We start from the raw sequence: 20005 nt of genomic DNA on the forward strand, positions 1-20005 counted from the left end.
CTGCTTGTGGTCACGGGGAAAAAACAAAACCCACCATCCCCACTGCGCAAAGTCTCCCTTTCCTCCACAGCAGTGAGGACTGAACCTTGCCTTCTCCCTCACACACATGGCCTCCTCTTCTCACTGAAGAGGAGTGGAGCTGGCCTGCCAATCTTTAGCGCGTGGTCAGGCTGGAGGACATACAGACCCTACTTCCAGAAAGCAGGAGAAAGGGCGGCTCCCCCTGTTCTGCTACAAGGCTGAGCTCCTCCAGCCTCAGGCCAGGGAAGAGCCATACCCCGGGCTCAGGTTGGCTCTTCGTTTCTTAGTTGAAAATCAAAGAGCAGATGGCTCAGAGCACCAGCTCTTCAGCGCAGAGGTCCGGATACACAATCAGAAAACAAAGGGAAGAAACGGATGCTCTGATTCTTCATGCCAGCAGGGAAGGAAAGTCGTGGGGTCTGTGGCTGGTGAAGACAGTGCTCTGAAGCTGGGAGGTGGTTGAGGAAGAGACAAGACGACGGGCAGGCAGCCCAGGACAGGGTGCTGGACTGCAAGCCTGTGTGAGCCTGAGAGCTGTGCGCGGGGCTCAGGGGTACCCCAAGTGTGGCAGAACCAGTCAGAGGAAGGAAAAAGGAGGCTGGACACGGTTCCCTTGGTCTCTCGGCCACCTGCCTCTATCTGCTTCCCAAATCCTGCTCTTTCTCTGAAATGCTTAGGCTCCTGAAGGCTCTGACCCCTGCGCCTCTTGGTCCAGGTTTTCCTTGAGCAGCTTCACACTCCAGCCTTGAACCCCCAGCAGGCCATCCTTCTGAATCCGCATCTCCTGTGCCATTGCCCCCCACCAGTCCTGAACCCATATTTCCACCCACCTAGAATTCACAGGGGTCGGGAATTTTTGTTTAATCATATCTAGAATTCAACTCATCTCCCCCTCCCAGGATTTCTCACTGTCCCTACTTCTTAATGTTCTTATCTACCCCCAGGTAGAAGGGGCTCCCCAGTGGCTCAGCAGTAAAGAATCTGCCTGAAATGCAGGAGATGCTGGAGACACAGGTTCGATCTCAAAGATTCCCCTGGAGAAGGAAATGGCAACAAACTTCAGTATTCTTACCTGAAGAATCCCATGGACAGAGGAGCCTGGTGGGCTACAGCCTATATGGTTGTAAAGGGTTGGAAACGATTGAAGCGACTTAGCATACACACCCCGGGTAGGAACCTTGGTCATTCCAAACTTCACCTCCCATATCCATACCTGTATCACACCCCTAGATCCAGCACATGGAGCCTCTTGCTATCTGACAAGTCCACTCCACCTGGTGTTCTTCACATTTGCCTGAAACACTGACCTTTCCCCTAAGCTCACATCAAAGCTGCTGTGACCCCCAGGCCTTTGTTCACCCCATGACTGGGGCACCTCCGTGGTGTCACAGTTGCGTGCACACACGTCTGCCTGGACGTGGTGCTCAAGGACAGAAGCCTCACGTCTGCACCCTCAGCATCCAGAGCACTGCCTGGCAGGTGGTAAGAACAAGGTAAGTTTTCTGGAGAAGTTGAGCTGGAATAAAACAGATAAGCGGCAGGTAGTTAATATTCCTCTCACTGTGTATCAGCTCAACTACATTATTTCATAAGGTCTGGTTTGGACCTGTTTGACAACTAGGTTTCCAACACGAATCAGCTCTGCAAATTCCAGCAGTCACATGAAGACGGTTTCTAGAACAAGAACGACAGGGGGAGAGAAAAAACAGCCGCTCAGAGAAGGAAGCAATGAGGGTTGCATCAAGAGCAAATGAAAGGAGAGGAGGTCAGGCCCAGAAAAACCCCAGATCCTCTCCAAACTGAGGAATGGCACCCACCTGGGGTGGGGGTGGGGGCCGGCAGAGGGGGACCCGCACAGAAATGCCTCGGCATCTAATTAAACATTTTAGACTCCACTGCACACGAGAAGGAAACCTACGTCCCCCACGGAACCCTGACAAATGAGTCGTTTCCAACCAATCTATCACCATAGCATCTGGGCACCTCAGGAAGATGAAAATAAGACCAATACATAAATGAAAACCAATATATAAACAATCGTCTCCCCGCACAGGCCTCCAGGAAACCACAGCGACAGCCATCTGCCGAGTTCCACCCTCGTCACTGCTTCCCGCAGCCAGAGGCCTCTGAGTGAGCACGGTTTAATATAAGATTTAACAGCAGAAGGAAATTTCTTCTCTGAAGTCTGCCTCTCCATTAACGCTCCTACGCTAAATGTCCACCGCTTGAAGCTGGAATGAAATAAGTTTGGCATTAATAGGACTTTGTTTCTATGTGCCACGTCAGCCAAAGAATTTGCTAGAAATAGTTGGGGCAGATTGACGAAAGATCGCAATTTGGCACAGGTTGAAAATTCAAAGGTTTCTTGCATGGAAACGGAGCTCTCGGGGGGCCCGTCACTAAGCCGTGGGAAGGAGGCTCACACTCATCTATGGCGTATTTTCACCTCCTGCGGCTTCCACACGGAGGGGGCCTGGGTAGATGGGATCTGATCAACCCAGGACAGCAATTCTCAGATTCAGTCACATCCAGCACCTGGCAAGGCAGTGATGATATGAAACTGCAGCGCTCCTGCCCTGAGCCTGAACACCTGGGCCTGGGTTCGGCGCGTTTTCTTCAGTATCTTCTTCCCGAGCAGCTGTGATTTGATTTTAGGGCCCAAGCAGCAACAAAAGGCTGCTCTGCTAACTGGAAAGGGGCCAAGGCAGTCACAGTGGTGGGGGTGAGAAACCACCTTCTGGACAAGCAACTATTTTCATTCTAGGTGTTTATGTTCTGTCTGCTTCCCCCAAAAAAGATTTATGTGGGACAGGCAAGTACTTCCGCAGGTGACCGAGGTCTCCTTTCTTCCGTGCATCTGTATACAGTGGGAAATGATTCCGACACTCACCACCATTACACAGTGAAATTCCTTAAAGCCAGAGATTCATCTCTAATTTTCTCTAGCTCATATAGCCTTTGGTGTGTATAACAATTTCCGTTTCCAAGATCTTTTTCTTTAAATAAATTTATGGCTTCTCTTAATAGTTTATGCTTTTAACACTGGAAACCTCAGTTTTAATTGAGTCTTCTCCAGCACATCTGACCCGATCCTGGTCTTAATAAATACAGAAAATTTCCAACCTCTCCTATAAGTGGGTAAAAGAGAAATATAGTCAGAAAGGAGATACAGCTTAGGTGAAGACGAGTCCTGAAACATAGCTGTACATTAAAACCGTCTGGGAAATGTTTAAAAATCCCAGTGCCCGTGCTGTATTCCAGGCCAATTAAACCAGAACCTCTGGGGTAGGAACTTGGGTATCAGTATTTACTAAGAGACCCATGGGGAGTTCCCGACTGCAATCAAGGTTAGAATCCCTGTTCTAGAGATTCGTGAGACCCGTTCTGTTCAATGCCAACCAAGACTATGACAATTTCTACTTTATTTCACCCCAAAGTGAAAACTCTTCTCTAAATGATCAACCTTGACCCTTCAGATAACGTAATAGAAAGACTGTTAACCAGAGTCAGGAGGGGAGGTCTGAGTCAGTGCATCACCATTTAAACTGGCAGGGCCTGGAGCTGGTCACTTACTGCCTTTGCAGGGTGTTCATTCCCTGAGCTATAAAAAGGGATTATCGCCCTGCCATGTATGCCACAAGCCTGCTGTGGGGACAAGCTAACCTCTTAATGGGATGCAAGGGCTCTACTAAGAATATCACACACACAAGGAATCTTTGATCTCATCCGTCCATGAGGTTAGGTATCAGCCTGGTCCAGCCTCTACTCCCCTTCAAAGCAGGCCCCCTGGAAACTCCTCCGGGGAGAATTTAAAGACAATGGATGGTACAGGGAGCAGAGAGTCAGAAACCTCTTCTCTGACATGCAAGAAAACTTCAGATTCCAGGGTTGACAAACTGCTCCCGCTGGTGCCAAATTTGAGAGCACTTTGCTCAGATCACAGAGAATCTGATTATGCTTTAATCTAATCCAGCGCCTAATCACAGGAAAGGCTAAGGCTGTTTGTCTCCCTCAACTCCATCTGGACCGACGCCACTCTGCTACCATTCTTAGTTACTCAAGGATTGATAACCAGAGCTCCTACCATGATTACAGGGCCGCTATTACACAAGACCACCTCTGAGACTACATCAGTGTGAAGTCTCTGCCCTCTACAGAAGTATGCACCCTAAAAGACCTGCAGCTGAAACTGCTAAAGAAGCCCTAGACGGAGCTGCTATTTCTCTGTCGAAACGTGAACCTTGCTCTACAAAAGCTTTCCTTATAGTCTAAAGCAGGAAAATTGATTATATTCATAGGTTGCTCTCTAAAAGGTCCAGTTCTGAAAGCAAGAAATTTAAGTCTTCTTTTCCCACTGATTCTTATCATTAAAAACCAAGACTACTCCAGAGCTCTGTAAAGTATGTGACAGATGGAGAATGGCTTCTGGGAGAGCTGGAAAAGAGGAAGTTTTGCTGATTTAGGTCAAGAACACAAGTACAGAAAAACAAAAAAGGTGCCAATGTCTTTCCAACAGATCGGCATTTACTTGGCAAAGTTCAGGTTTAACCTCTGAAAAGCTCATTCCAGGAATGAAAGTGGAGGAAACAGATCTTAAATAAGAGACCTGGAACTTTAATTCAACACTCCCACACACACACCCCAAATGAAATTAAAGATAGCCTTTGCAATAATACACTACATTTATTTCCTACTGAACTTTGCTGAATGACGGGAGATAAGAGATCAGACCCACAGCCATGTAAAAATCCTTCAGTCATGTATATTTAGCTTCCTTCTGATCAATAATCAGCAATTTGGCCTATACGAATACCTTTTTTATGTGGGGATTTACAAACCAAGTTTCTAAAAATTCATCATTAGAGTTAAGGCAGAGAGGCTAGAGAAAATATTTGACAGATTAAAAAATTCTGAGAGGAAAGTCACACTAATAGAGACTGCTAGAATGTCACAGAGAGCAACAAGTATTTCTTATAACACCTCAAAGCAGATGAGCAAAAAATGCACAAATAATTTCAGATGACATCAACCAGAGATGATCTCAACCCCTTTGAGAGCTACTCTATTTATTCAGGATATAATTTCAACACAAAATTATATTTCATGCATCTCATACCAACTACCAAAAGTAAGTGAGAATCTTTAAATATTTAAACTGTACCAAAATGTGTCAAGTTTATATACTTCATTCAGGAGTCTTCTGAGACCTACTCAAGGTCTATTTATTTGTACCTTATATATAATGCTAACAAGATAGACTGAATGTTTCCTAGCCATCTGCAGATTAGAAAATAGCAAAATAGGAAGAGTAGAGAATAAACTGGCCAGAAGCAGGCATCTTGACAACCCAGAGATGTAACAGCTGTCAACCTGACAGAAAAGGGGGATAAAAACTACTTAAAAGCAGAGTTTAAAAACAAAGCAGATGAATCTAGAATCTCAAAAAAGTACATTCACAGTGTTTGGCAGAAAATGTTTACCAATCAGTAGTTACATGAAGATGAAGGAAAATGCGACCCGTAACCAAGAGGTAAAACAGTCAACAGGGATAGACCCAAGAATGGCAAAGAAGACGTTCTGAAAAGCTATTATAGATGCACCTTAGGATTTAAAGGACAAGATGAAAACAACGAGTGAGCACATGTGAAACACTGGAGAGCTCAAAACAATGAAAAAGGTCCGAACGGAAATTCTAGAGGTTAAAATCACAACAAATTGTGGGAACTTCTTCAAGAGGATGGGAACACCAGACCACCTGACCTGCCTCCTGAGAACTCTGTGTGCAGGTCAGGAAGCAACACTTAGAACTGGACATGGAACAACAGACTGGTTCCAAATAGGAAAAGGAGTACGTCAAGGCTGTACACTGTCACCCTGCTTATTTAACTTATATGCAGAGTACATCATGAGAAACGCTGGGCTGGAGGAAGCACAAGCTGGAATCAAGACTGCTGGGAGAAATATTAATAACCTCAGATATGCAGATGACACCACAGTTACGGCAGAAAGCGAAGAAGTAAAGAGCCTTTTGATGAAAGTGAAAGAGGAGAGTGAAAAAGTTGGTTCAAAGCTCAACATTCAGAAATTAAGATCATGGCATCCGGTCCCATTACTTCATGGCAAATAGATGGGGAAACAGTGGGAACAGAGGCAGACTTTATTTTGGGGGGCTCCAAAATCACTGCAGATGGTGACTGCAGCCATTAAATTAAGACTCTTGCTTCTTGGAAGAAAAGCTATGACCAACCCAGACAGCATATTAAAAAGCAGAGACATTACTTTGCCAACAAACGTCCGTCTAGTCAAGGCTATGGTTATCCAGTAGTCATGTATGGATGTGAGAGTTGGACTATAAAGAAAGCTGAGTGCTGAAGAATTGATGCTTTTGAACTGTGGTGTTGAAGAAGGCTTTTGAGAGTCCCTTGGACTGCAAGGAGATCCAGCCAGTCCATCCTAAAGGAGATCAGTCCTGAGTGTGTGTTGAAAGGACTGATGTTGAAGCTGAAACTCCAATACTTTGGCCACCTGATGAGAAGAGCTGACTCACTGGAAAAGACTCTGAAGCTGGGAAAGATTGAAGGTGGGAAGAGAAGGGGACGACAGAGGATGAGATGGTTGGATGGTATCACCGACTCAATGGAGTTGAGTTAGAGTAAACTCTGGGAGTTGGTGATGGACAGGAAGGCCTGGCATGCTACAGTCTATGCGGTCGCAAAGAGTCGGACACAACTGAGCAACTGAACTGAACTGAGAGGTTAAAAAAAATACCTGAAAATTAAAAATTCACTGGGTGGGCTTAGCAATAGACTGGACACTACAGAAGAAAATTTCAGTGAAATTGAAGATGGGTTAACATAAAGTATCTACACCAAAGTGCAGAGATAAAGACTGAAAAGAAAATGAGCATAAATTCAGTGACTTCTAGGAAAAAATCAAACAATTTAACTTATATGTAAGTTAAGTTCTAAAACAAAAGGAGGTATATTGGGGTAGGAAAAATATTGAAGACCTAAGGGCCAAATTTTTTTCTAACTTGATAAAAATATCAACCCATAGACACAAGAAGCTCAACAAACCCCAAGAAGGATAAACAATTACATCCACATTTAGGTACATTGTCAGATGACTTAAAGAGAAAATCTTAATAGCATCCAAAGGGAAGAGAAAGACACTATACACAGGGGAATATACTCTGATCTTTCCTCAGAAGCAATACAAGTTACAAGACAATGGTTCGTTCATACAACGAAAGGGTGGTTGGCGCGGAGGGGATCAACTTAAAATTTTATATCCAACAAATATATTCTTTTAAGAGGAGGGCAAATAGAGGCATTTTCAGAAAACAAAAGCTGTAAGAATCAGTCAACAGTAGCCCTACACTTGAAAAAAATGTTCAGAGGAATTTGATTTATAGGTTCAAGGCAAATTCAATAAAAATCCCAGCATGATTCTTCATAGAAACGGAGGTACTTATTCTCAAATGTACTTCAGAAATGTAAAGGACTTATGGTAACTGAAGCCATTAAAAAAAAAAATTCAAAGGTGGAGAAATCACACTGCCTGTCTTTAAGACTTAACTATAGAGCTCCAGCATCAGGATAGTATGAACTGACAGCAAGGACCTACTATATGGCACAGGGAACGATATTCAATACAACAACCTGTAATAGAAAAGAAACTGAAAGCGAAGCTATATAAAAAACTGAATCACTTTGCTGTACAACTGAAATTAATGCAGCACTGGAAATCAACTATACTTCAATTAAAAAAAAAACAAAAAACCTTAAAAAAAAAAAAGCCAAAAAAATTCCAGGAAACAAACAGCAAGATGGTTTGCTTAAAGCCAATCACACTCAAAAAAAGATAGTATAAATTGGCATAAAGACAAATCAATAGAACAGAAGAGTCCAGAAACAGAACCACATACATATGATAAATTAACAAGGTATCAAAGCAATTCCAAGGGGAAAAGAAAGCTTTTTCAACAAACGGCACTAAACAACTAGACATTTAAATGGAAATAAAGAACCTCAACCACATACAAAAGTTAATTTGAAGTAAATGAAAGACCCAAATGTAAAAACTAAAATGATCAAGCTGCCAGAATTGAAAGGAGACTACCTTCATGACCTTTGGGTAAACAAAATAAAATTTTTAATCCACACAAGAGTACCACCATAAAAGAAAACACTGATACACCAGATTTCATCAAAATTGAAAACTTCTGCACATCAAGAAAATGAAAAAATACATCATAGAGTATGAATTTAGGAATACATGTTATTGCTTAGTCACTTGGTCACGTCTGATTCTTCTGCAAACTCATGGACTGTAGCCCACCAGGCTCCTCTGTCCACGGGATTTCCCAGGCAAAAATACTGGAGTGGGTTGCTATTTCCTTTTCCAGGGGATCTTCCTGACCCAGGTATCAAACTCACATCTCCTGCATTGGCAGGCAGATTCTTTACTGCTGAGCCACCTGGGAAGCCCATGTATATATACATCTGACAAATGACATGTATCCAGGATATGCAAAGGATTTCTAGAATTCAATGAGAAGATGATAAGCACAAATTTAAAAAAAATTTTTTAAGGGGGAGGCGCAAAAGATCCGAACATACCCTTAAAAAGAAGATAAAGAAATGGCAGATAAACATATGAAAAGATATTCAATAACAATAGCTAACAGGAAAACGAAAATTAAAACTTCAACTAAATATTCAGTTCAGTTCAGTTGCTCAGTCATGTCCGACTCTTTGCGACCCCATGAATCGCAGCACACCAGGACTCCCTATCCATCACCAACTCCTGGAGTTCACCCAGACTCATGTCCATCAAGTCAGTGATGCCATCCAGCCATCTCATCCTCGGTCGTCCCCTTCTCCTCCTGCCCCCAATCCCTCCCAGCATCAGAGTCTTTTCCAATGAGTTAACTCTTCGCAAGAGGTGGGCCAAAGTATTGGAGTTTCAGCTTCAGCATCAGTCCTCCCAACGAACACCCAGGATTGATCTCCTTTAGGATGGACTGGTTGGATCTCCTTGCAATCCGAGGGACTCTCAAGAGTCTTCTCCAACACCACAGTTCAAAAGCATCAATTCTTTGGCGCTCAGTACTATACATCAAATAGAATGGCTAAACCGAAAAAGGTGGACAATAGCAAGTGTAGGCGACGATGCAGAACTCTCACACACTGCTGGTGGGAGTATATAATGGTCTACCTATTTGGGAAAAGTGTTTCCACTTTCCTATAAACATACATTTACTCTGTGAGCCAGCAATGATATTCCTAGATGTTGACACAAAAGAAATGAAAATATACCTACATAAAGACTTGTGCATAAAATGTTCATAACAGCTTTATTCATAATAGCCAAACACTGGAAACAACCAAAGGTCCAACCACATGTGAATGAATAAACAAATCGTGGGATATTCATACAATGGAATACATCTCAACAAAAAGAAATGATATACTGCTACACACAACATGAATGAGTTTCAAAAGCATTAGCCTCGGTGAAATAAAGTTTTGCACAGAATGGCATATATTGTACTACTCCATTTAGTTGAAGTTCTAGAACAGGTGAGACTAATCTCTGGCGAAAAATTAAAACAGTGTTTGGGTATGGATGATGGGGGACTGATTGAGAAGGAGCAGATGGAACTGTCTGGGTGATGGAAACGTTCTATATCTTCCTAGGGGTGTGGTTTACATGGTTTTCTGCAGTTGTTAAAATTTAGCAAACTGTATATTTAAGATCTGTGCAATTGCCTATATGTAAGTTGCTGCTGCTGCTAAGTCGCTTCAGTCGTGTCCGACTCTGCGCGACCCCAGAGTCGGCAGCCCACCAGGCTCCCCCTTCCCTGGGATTCTCCAGGCAAGAACACTGGAGTGGGTGGCCATTTCCTTCTTCAATGCATGAAAGTGAAAAGTGAAAGTGAAGGTGCTCAGTCGTGTCCGACTCTTCGAGACCCGATGGACTGCAGCCTACCAGACTCCTCCGCCCATGGGATTTTCCAGGCAAGGGTACTGGAGTGGGATATGTAAGTTACACTTAAATAAATAACTAGTTTCCTTGGGCTCCAAAATCACTGCAGACAGTGACTGCAGCCATGAAAGTGAAAAATGCTTGCTCCTTGGAAGGAAAGCTATGACAAACCTAGACAGCATACTGAAAAGTAGAGACATCACTTTGCCAACAAAGGTCTGTAGGGGCAAAGCTATGGTTTTTTCAGGAGTCATGTATGGACATGAGAATTGGGCCATAAAGAAGGCTGAGCACTGAAGAGTTGATGCATTTGAACTGCAGTGTTGGAGAAGACTCTTGAGAGTCCCTTGGACTGCAAGGAGATCAAACCAGTCAATCCTAGAGGAAATCAACCCTGATTCTTTGGAAGGACTGTTGCTGAAGCACCAATACTTTGGCCACCTGATGTGAAGAACTGACTCACTGGAAAAAACCCTGATTCTGGGAAAGGTTGAAGGCAACAGGAAAATGGGACGGCTGAGGATAAGGCAGTTATATAGCATCACTGACTCATTGGACATGAATTTGAGCAAACTCCAGGAGACAGTAGAGGACAGAAGAGCCTGGTGTGCTTCAGTCCATGAGACTGCAAAGAGTCAGACATGACTTAACAATTAAACAACCACTACCACCACCTCCATCACAGCAAAAAATAAATAAATAAATAAGGCAGTGAGAGACTTACCTAAATGATTCATCAGGGCCTAATGGGATATGCTCTGTTGCACAGTGGATTTTATGGTGACCCCCAAGTCACAGTAGAGGTGAAATGAGGGGAGAAAAATCTATCAGCCACTGACAATGGTTGTTATTCAGCGAAAGCTATTTACCTAGAAGTTTCGTCTACAGAGCAGCTGACTCCCAGAGCATGCCAGGGAAAAGGATAATTATTGCTTATCTGTTAAGGACACTAATCAGGATGCCCAAGTTTCTTCTGTACCACTGCAATACCGCACTAAAACAGATGGACAACCGCCCTGGCCTCAGCTTTTAATTAATGAAAACTCAGAGTTAAGAGACATATTCAGGCTCTCTTGTGAATAAGGGCTCTTCTGACCACCTGCCTGTCAAGTGTGGGGAGACCTCAACCCCCATGTTAGAAAACAGCCTTCTCAAGGGAAGAAACACGTACAACTGGGCCACAGCCTACAGCTGTGGCCTCCATGGTTTCAGTTTTCTTCGGGGATGGAGAAACCAAAAAGTAGATCTGACTTCCAGCTATCTCAGCCACACCCTGCATTTAAGAGAACCAAAACCATACTGCCTTGGCTATTAGCCAGCCACCAGAGCTGAGTGGGGGTGAAGGAGGGAAGGGGGACTTAGATCCTTGGGTCCTCAGAACTTCTTAAGAAATCTCTAGTTTCATTTCCTTACCATCATGTGCCATGAGAATTCAGAGCTTAAAAAAATCTGTTTTCTTCCCCCAGAGTATGCAAACACTGGTTCATAAGGCCTTGGTGCTGAGACAATGGGAAACGAAGAACCAGAGCTTATTGTTTCAATGAGCCCAGTCTTTTGGGGGCTGCAGTTGTACAGAACTGGAATAATAATCATTCTTGGTTCAGGACACTCATTCCTGCTCCATGTATGTGAAAGTCACTCAGTCGTGTCCGACTCTTTACGACCCCATGGACAATACAGTCCATGGAATTCTCCAGGCCAGAAAACTGGAGTGGGTAGCCTATCCCTTCTCCAGGGCATCTTCCCGATCCAGAAATCAAATCGGGGTCTCCTGCATTGCAGGCGGATTCTTTACCAGCTGAGCTATCAGGGAAGCCTGCTCCATGTATGGCACATCTTGTAAAGTTAACGTAACAAGTGCCCACTGCTCTCTCTTGAATCCTGTCCATCACACGCTCGTGAAAGCTTTCCTGACTTGGCCAATGAAAGCAAGGCAGGGAGAGAATTTCCTGAAGCTCTCGCCACCTCCCTTGGTGCATATTCGACTTAGGATGCAGAGGCAATCGCCTTTCCCATGCCAGAGGCAGTACCCATAGGCTGGTTGCCCACCTAGATTACCAAATAGCTTCCCTGCACGAGGCTTTCCAATCTGTGAGCCTGATTTATTTTTTTCAGTAAGAGAAAAGATGTAAGTCCCTTTGAGCAAACTATGTGTGATATATATCACAATATTTATTTTTGGTAGAGTAATGGATCAGTCTTAGGGGAGAGCTAGAGAAAAGGCATTTCTTGAGCTCGGATGTAAATCAGTCACTCTGAAAACTGCAGGGGATCTATATTCTCGCCCCCCTCGCCCCTGCTAACAACAGTGTGAAATAAGCAGCTGACTTTTAAAAGTCATTGCACTATGTGTTTCTAAACCTAACACTAAGGACAGAGTTAAAGATGTGAGGCCTGAGAAATGACTGCTCCCGGAACGCCTGCACCAAGTCCCCAAAATCATGGTGCAGCTCACGACGAAAGTAGAGACCCACCCAGCCTGTGGTTGTTAAGCTGTAGACCCAGTGGGGACAAGGTCTAAACTTTGCTCTACTTGCAGCCCTCTTAGTTCTAAGCAGCACTTAAAAAGAAGGATGAAGTGTGTGACTGGGCATGCAATGTGAGGGTCTCCCAAGGGACCTGTCCAGTTATTATAGGCCAGTCTTCTTGTCTATATTAAATGTATCATAGAGCAGAAAATACATCAGGAGAGAAACTGAAGGACAAGGGGGTAAAAATCTTCAGTGGATTTTCAACTCAAACAGAGCTCTTCGAAGGAAAGCTATTTAAATCTGAAGATGTTCCTAATATGAATTATCCTGAACATCTCACAGGCTCAGATTCACATGCTACAAAGAACACAAAGCCTTTTAATTTTCCTACCTGTCCCTGAGACTAGCAGTGATAAATCAGAAATACAGAGAAACCACACGCGACTAACAAACCAGCCCATCAGTGGGGAGCAAAGATCATCTGCCAAGATGACTTATCTGGACATAGTCACACATCATAACCAGCAACGTCCTAGAGGCTTAAGACAGCAGGCATGGAAGGCAAGAGCTGGGGCACTCGCTGCCAAGTCTCAGGACTCCAAGATAAGTCGGGCATCTTCCAGATGCCTGCTATCCAGGCATGAAAGATTTTACTCACGGCTGCCCCCTCCCCAGTCCCTTCAGGTTGCACTTGAAAATTACTGCAACTTCTAAAAGGCTTCTTGGGTCACAGAGCTGCTGAGCCCCCAAACCTTGCTGTGGCCTCTGCTCTGCAACTCTTGGAATTCCAGGTACCCACAGGAAGAAGACCCAGCCTCTGCCACCAGCAACCTTCACTGTTAGTTAAAGATCTTTACTGTAGCCACTCATTCAAGTATCTGGGCTCCAGTGAAGTGTCAAATCCTATCCTAGGTGCTTGGGCAGATCCATAAATAAAGCAAGTGGGAACAGATGGGAGAGAAGACTTCCCTAAATGCCAATCCCTTCATTTTACTGTGAAAACTGAGGCCCAATGACAATCAGAAATTTTCACCTGAGGTCAGGGTTGATGATCTGGCTAGGGCCTGAACCCAGGCTGGACACCCAAGAAGACTGTCACATACAGTGGTGCATAAGAGCACATTCTTTATATGGGTACCCCAATCTCACTGACCAATTCCCTTTAACAAAAGCCCCCTTCACCGGAAGGGACAATTGAGGTTCTCTAGATTAGCAACCAGCCATCATTAGCAGGACCCAACACTGTCTGAAACCTTTCATCGGGATATAAGCCTGGCAAAGCTATTCACTCCCAACTCTTGTCATGGGTTCAGTTCAGTTCAGTCGCTCAGTCGTGTCTGACTCTTTGCGACCCCATGGACTGCAGCACACCAGGCTTCCCTGTCCATCACCAACTCCTGGAGCCTACTCAAACTCATGTCCATCGAGTCGGTGATGCCATTCAACCATCTCATCCTGTCGTACCCTTCTCCTCCTGCCTTCAATCTTCCCCAGCATCAGCCAGCTCTTTGCATCAGGAGGCCAAAATATCGGAGCTTCAGCTTCAGCATTAGTCCTTCCAATGAATATTCAGGACTGATTTCCTTTAGGAGGGACTGATTGGATCTCCTTGCAGTTCAAGGGACTCTCAAGAGTCTTCTCCAACACCACAGTTCAAAAGCATCAATTTTTGTCATATGTAAGAAAGGTCTACTGAACTTGAATAGCAGCCTACCTATGACCCTAACATAAGTATAACAATAATTTCCTATACTATCATCAGATCTGTAAGGGAGAGCAGTCAGCAAGCCGTTTCTCATTCTTACCGACCCCTTCACTCTCCAAGATGAGCCCAAGATAAGGATCTGTCACTGTTCAGTCCCGTCTCTAAAGTTCAACATGTGTGACAGGAATACTTAGCTATATGGTGCTAGGGATACAACAGTGAACACATCGCCATCATCAATAAGAGCACAACACTGTCCCTAACTTCAAGGAACTGAGACATGCTGAAAACAGGGCTGGGAAAAGCCCAACTGCTAAGGAGTCCCTGGCCAGACTGGCAGTCTACTTAGGGGCCGGGTCTGGAAGCAAGAGTTTATGTAACCAGTCTCTTTTCCTCTCTCTCATCCCACTTTACAGAAGGAAAAACAAGGTCCAGGAAGGAGAGGAGGTGGCTTGTCCAAAGTGAGACAGCTGATGACTGAGCTGATGACACTTGAATCCATGTTCTCTGGGTTCCCCTTTTCACCACACTGCCTCCTCCAAGGTTCCAAAATTACAAGTGAGGAGAAATCCTTGGTTCCAGTGACAGATGGCTTCCTGATGTGTGAACAACCAGAACAGGCAGCCTCAACCCATCTTATCAGCAGAGACCTTGTGTCCACGTCCATCTCTCACACCAGAATGTTCGTAAGTATACTTCGTTGATCTAGAGCCTGAGTGTCCAGTCTTCATTCACTCTCATTTATCACCCTCTCTGAATCGCTCCTGATGCTTACTTTTGCTTTAAAAACCTCATCTTATAAGAACAGAGCGCTTTTTATCTGATGCTAGCTCCCCCTCTGCTCCTGGGGTCTAATCAATCCATGTCTGGAAATGAACAAGCCAGAGAGGAAAGCAGCAGTCCCTTTTCTGAAAACAGGCACCTTTCTAAAATGATCTACCCCTGGGCTTGGCACAGATAGAAATTTAAATGAGAAGGAAATAAAGACATCCTGCAGCAACAGTCAAACGCATTCCTCATCAGGTGGGACACCAGGGAAGTTAATTCTGCGTTAACAGCTAAACCAGACACTGCCCACATTTTTATTTCCGGTTATCTGGGGAGGTGGGGAAGGGAGGGGTCCAAACTCAAGACACCTGAAGAGACAACAGGCTTCAAAACATAATAGTATATATAGTCCTGTCCCCTCCATTCTGAGGAGCTTACGGTCTTCAAGACTGTAAGAGAGGGTTCACTGAACAACTAAAGGTACAGACAAGCAGGCTTCTATCTACTACCAGGGGTGTACAGAGACGCCAGACAGAAAGAGCCAGACATCTGGCAACTAACACAAACCTCCACCCATTGTGTTACTTTATACCACTGGCAAAGCAGAATCTCTACACCTCCCACCATCCCCAGCCACTGCAAGTCACTGCCCACAGCCCCTGCCCTCAAAAGAGGTTCTCTTGGTATAGAGGGGCAGAACTTGGTTCCCCACTGGCCAGCCCACTCTTCCTACCATGGCTCCCAACCACAGGCTTTCAGAAATGGGTCACAGTCTTAGATGCAAATGCAGAAAGCACTGCTCCCGAAGAGGACAGGAGTTAATTCTTAATCCTTTGGAGGATCTTTTGGAAAATCTAATGGCAGCTCTACACCCCATGAAAAACTGCATGCGTGCACTTTATATGTAATTTCACTGGGAGTCACTGCCTTCCGAGGAGGTCTGAAAGGGTTAATGTGCTCAGAGGCAGTTTTAGGAAAGGGAGCTGGAGTGGTTCAGGTGAGTATTCAACAACACAGGTCCTTAACCAATGGGGGAGAAATGATGCCCCTTTCTTAGCTACTGAAACGTCTAAGCCTCAATTAACCTCTGGGATTTCAGTAAGAATTTGGAAACTGACTGCACACTTGCACACAAGAATCAAGGACTCCTTTTTGTGATTTTTGTGATTTCCGATCCTGACATCACAAAATGTCCAGCAATTGCTAGTTATTCGGTAAGATAGAGTCTCCACAGGGCTTAGCATAGAAAGCCGAGTAACAACAGCAGAGGTAACTGGGGGAGAGGTGGGCGCTGGGAGAGAGGGTAGACTGGACAGGGGGAGGAGGGCAGCTCAGCTCTCAGCTGGCTCTGAGCAGGTCTTGGCACCCTGAGCAGGTCCTGACCCTTGCTGCCTGCTCTCCCTGGAAATCAGAGCAGACTTGCTGACTGCTCTGCAGCAAACCAAGAGGTCCAGAGAGAAGCAGTCCTTTCCTTTTGGGTCCACGGGGGCAGGGGAGCATCTTCTCGATTCTAGCGAGGAGACCCTGCCCCACTGCTTGCCCACAGCCCCCTCGTGGTCTGGGGGTGTCACTGCAGTCCCCTCCACAGTGCTAGGCAAAATCCTCATACAGGCGGCTCCAACAGCAGGCAGCTCTAACAGTGGTTGAGCAGAACATTTAGTTATCAGTGGCGGCTTGGCAACTGTCTCCAAGCCATGGTGAGGCTGCATTCGCTTTTGGTGTGTTAAACTAGGACTCAGATTCAGAGTCAGAGTGATCCATCTAACCCCTCTCTGGTACAATCCCTACAGGAAACCAGTCCAAGACCTGCTTCATTAAGCCAATAACCTCAGAGCTTCTGTATCATTACCACTACCTTATTGATCACTGCTCCTTGCATCGCATGCAATTATGTACAATTGTTCCAAAGCTCAATAGAAACAGTAAGAATGTAGGACATCTTCTGGCTTGTGGGTTGCTGGCTAGATTACAAAATAGTTGCAAGACATCAAGTATCCCCCAAATTCTGGATTTCCAGGTAGCAGATCCTAAAGGGGTTTAGGAGATGTCATGACTAAAGGACTCACAGTGAGAAAGAACATGGCCCTTGGCCCCTTTGAACAGAAAGGGTGCCCATTAATGAACCCCACTCCCGTATTCTTGCCTCGAGGCTCCCCTGGACAGAGGAGCCTGGTGGACTACAGTCCAAGAGATCGCAGTGTTGACGCCTGAAGCGACTCCACACAAATCTTATTAGCATCTCAAAAAGGGAGGGAGCAAGGCCCACCTGGGCTCAGGACTAGACTGGAAAGACCAGAATCTGGGGGTGAGGGAAAGTTGGTCTAGGGCTTTAGCTACCATCTATCAGGAATGTGGATGGTTAACTGAACCCAGCGCTGGAAAAGTGTGCAGGAAGGAGTTGAAGGTGGGAAGTTTGGGAGGAGGGCCTCGAGCAGGTCAGGGAGCCCGGGAGTGACTGGGGGTGAGCGAGGATGGATGGAAGCACAAGAGCCATCTTTTAAAATATTCTGTGGAAGGAGGAGGAGAGTCCTTACCTCCTTGATTTTCTCCCGCTGGGTATGAACTAGGCTCTGGGGCTCCTTACTCCTGTCGGCCCTAGTCCCCAGGACCGGGTGGCGGAGGCGGCTCCGGAATGCCTTGAAGTCAAAGCTAGAGGGGACGCTCCCCTCCTGGGGTCTGAGGGCCGTGGCGCCGCTGCCCCGGGCCGCCGTGGCCTCCTCCCGGGGTCCAGTGGGGTGCGTGCGGCGCAGCCACCCTTTTCTGCGCCGGGAACTGGCTTGGCTGCCGGGGTCATCCTCCCCCGGGGCTGGAGCCGCGGGGGCCGGGTTGGGAGGAGATTCCTGTCCCCGGGCCCGCGGGTGGCTGGCGACTTGGGCCACCGCCTCCAGGCCGGGCTGCTGGGTCCGAGGGGCCAGGAAGAGGCGCTTGAGGCGAGAGGAGTTGGGCAGCAGGAACAGGGCCCCGAAGCACAGGGTGACCAGGCCGGAGAGGAAGAGAAGGAAGACGAACTTCTGCGGAAGCCGCAGCCCCCAAGGGGAGGCCGGGACGAAGCCGGGCACTTTCCTCACGAGCATCTTGACCCGGCACGGGCTTGGGGCACGCTCAGCTCCGGCCGAGCTCCTGAGGTCTTCGGAGTCCAGGCACTTGTCAGCAGCTGGGCTCGGCGAGCGGAGGTCGTCGAGGGCGCGCCGCCCTGGGTGGGGGTCCCTGAGAGTTTCGCCCTTTCGGGGGGCTTGTTCCCGGAGTTCAGGGAGTTTGGAGAGAGTCCTCCCGCGCCGGGACAGGGGGAGCGGCGGCGGCGGCGGCGGCGGCCTCGGCGGGGCCCGGGCGAGCGAGGCAGGAAGGCTCGGGGCCCGGGCCCGCGAGGGTCGACCGCGCACCGCAGCCTTCCCTCCGGCCGCCGCGCCGCCCCTCCTCGCCGCGGCCGGGGCCCGCGGGGCCCGCGCCCCTTCCCGCGCTGCGGCCGCCGCCGGAGCCCGTCACATGCCGTCCGAGGCGCCCAGGCTTGTCCACGCGGAGGGGCGCCCGCAGGCCTCGTCCCCGAGCTGAGCTGCCCTCAGCAACCCCCAACCACCCCGGTCCAAAGTTTGAGCCTCAGAAGCAGTTTCCAGAAGGGGTCGACTCCCGGGGGCTGGGGGGGTGACGCGGCCGGGCTGTCAGGAGCGCTCCGAGAGCGCGCTGGAGCGGCCGGGTCGCGACAGCGCTGGGGGCTTTGGCTATCGGGACACGTCCACAACTTTGCTCCGCCGCGGGGCGGGCGCCGGGGAGCTGGGGGCGGTGGTGGTCAGGCACTTCTGAGCCAGGCGAGGCAGGGTGGGGGTGCTCCCGGGAGCGGAGGGATGCCTGAGCCGGGTCCGGGGCGCAGTGCCGTTCGCGACCAGCCGCGGCGGGGGCGGCTGCAGCTGCGCTGGGGATGGGGTAGGGGGCGGAGTGCGGGCTCCCGCCCCGCTAACTCCGGGCTCCGGGTTCCCGCTGGGATCACCTGTTCCCGGTGCCCGCCGGCTCCGCGGAGCGCGCAGTCCCGGCTGCGCCTCCCCCGCTGCAGCTGGCTTCCTCGCCGCGGCCGCTCCAGACGGGCCGCCGCCGCCGCCGCCGCAGGCTGAGCCGCCGCCGCCGCCGCCGCCGCCGCCGCCGCCGAGCCTGCGCCCCAACACGCGCGCACACACAGCCCGGACGCCCCCGCCGCCGCCGCCGCCGCCGCAGCTCGGGCTCTCACCGAGGCAGCGCCCGCGGCCCCGCCTCCCGCCGGGCCACGCCCTCGGGCCACGCCCACTGCGCGCGCCCCGCCGTCCACCGCCGCCGCGGCGCCGCAGCCTGGCCAGTTGGCCTGGCGACCCGGGGTGGGGAGTGTGCTGGGGCCTAAGCCCGAGTCCGGGAGAGGGCCCGGGACTCCAAGCCACGCCCCCTCCATCCAAGGGCCGGCGCCGCCGCGCACACGCCCCCCCCAGCCCACCAGCACCAATGGTCCAGCTGCGCGGGGTTGGCGAGGGCGGGGGGTGGAGAGCGGCGCGAGGTCATTGGCTGCCTCGCAGGGATCCCCGTTGGGCTGCGGTCCCCCATTGGTTAGTGCCCCGCATTCGCCGGACTGGGAGCGACCGAGACACCCCCAACCTCCGCCCCGCTTCTTGCCCCCACCCGCGCGGCTCAGGTTGTTGGTCCCCTGGAGCGGGCAGGGGACCCAGGCGTCTGCTAGGGCTCTGGCGGCCGTTCGGTAACCTCACTCACCCCCTCAGTGCCAGTCCAGAATTGTCAGGGAGCCGGGAGCTTGCCCGGGGGTCCCAGAGCTTCCGCGAGAGCCTTGGAGGTGCTGCTGTGGCCGGCTGTGAGGAAGGGCTGGCTGAAGCCCCAGCCAGGGAGCTGTGGCCACGGTTGGGCTGGGTTTAGGCAGGGTTTCCACCGGACGCCGCCCCCCCCCTCCCCCGCCCCCGCACCGGCAGACCACAACTCTGCCTTCCTTTTCCTATGGCCCGAAACCAGGCCGGGGCCCCTGGGTGGGGCAGGGAGAGACGCTAACCGCAGCGGAGTGTAGGGCAAGGAAGGAGAAAACCCT

General features: G+C 48.7%; 1 protein-coding gene across 2 annotated transcripts in view; it reads right to left on the bottom strand.

Annotated features, from left to right (window-relative positions):
• Window positions 1–19790, bottom strand: part of MAN1C1 (mannosidase alpha class 1C member 1) — a 150378-nt gene extending 130588 nt beyond the window's left edge. The window contains exon 1 of one of the 2 annotated variants that reach the window (XM_042244546.2): window positions 19681–19790. Coding sequence is in view for 1 of the 2 variants with exons in the window: in XM_012151753.5 (XP_012007143.3) it covers window positions 17490–18029 (540 nt within the window). In the remaining variant the exon portion in view is untranslated. Of the gene's footprint in view, window positions 1–17489; window positions 19030–19680 lie in introns of those variants that run through there. The other variant, XM_012151753.5, reaches the window with a different exon arrangement.
• Window positions 19791–20005: the final 215 nt, after the last annotated feature.

Source organism: Ovis aries, chromosome 2, assembly GCF_016772045.2.
Source record: "Ovis aries strain OAR_USU_Benz2616 breed Rambouillet chromosome 2, ARS-UI_Ramb_v3.0, whole genome shotgun sequence".
NCBI lineage: Eukaryota > Metazoa > Chordata > Mammalia > Artiodactyla > Bovidae > Ovis > Ovis aries.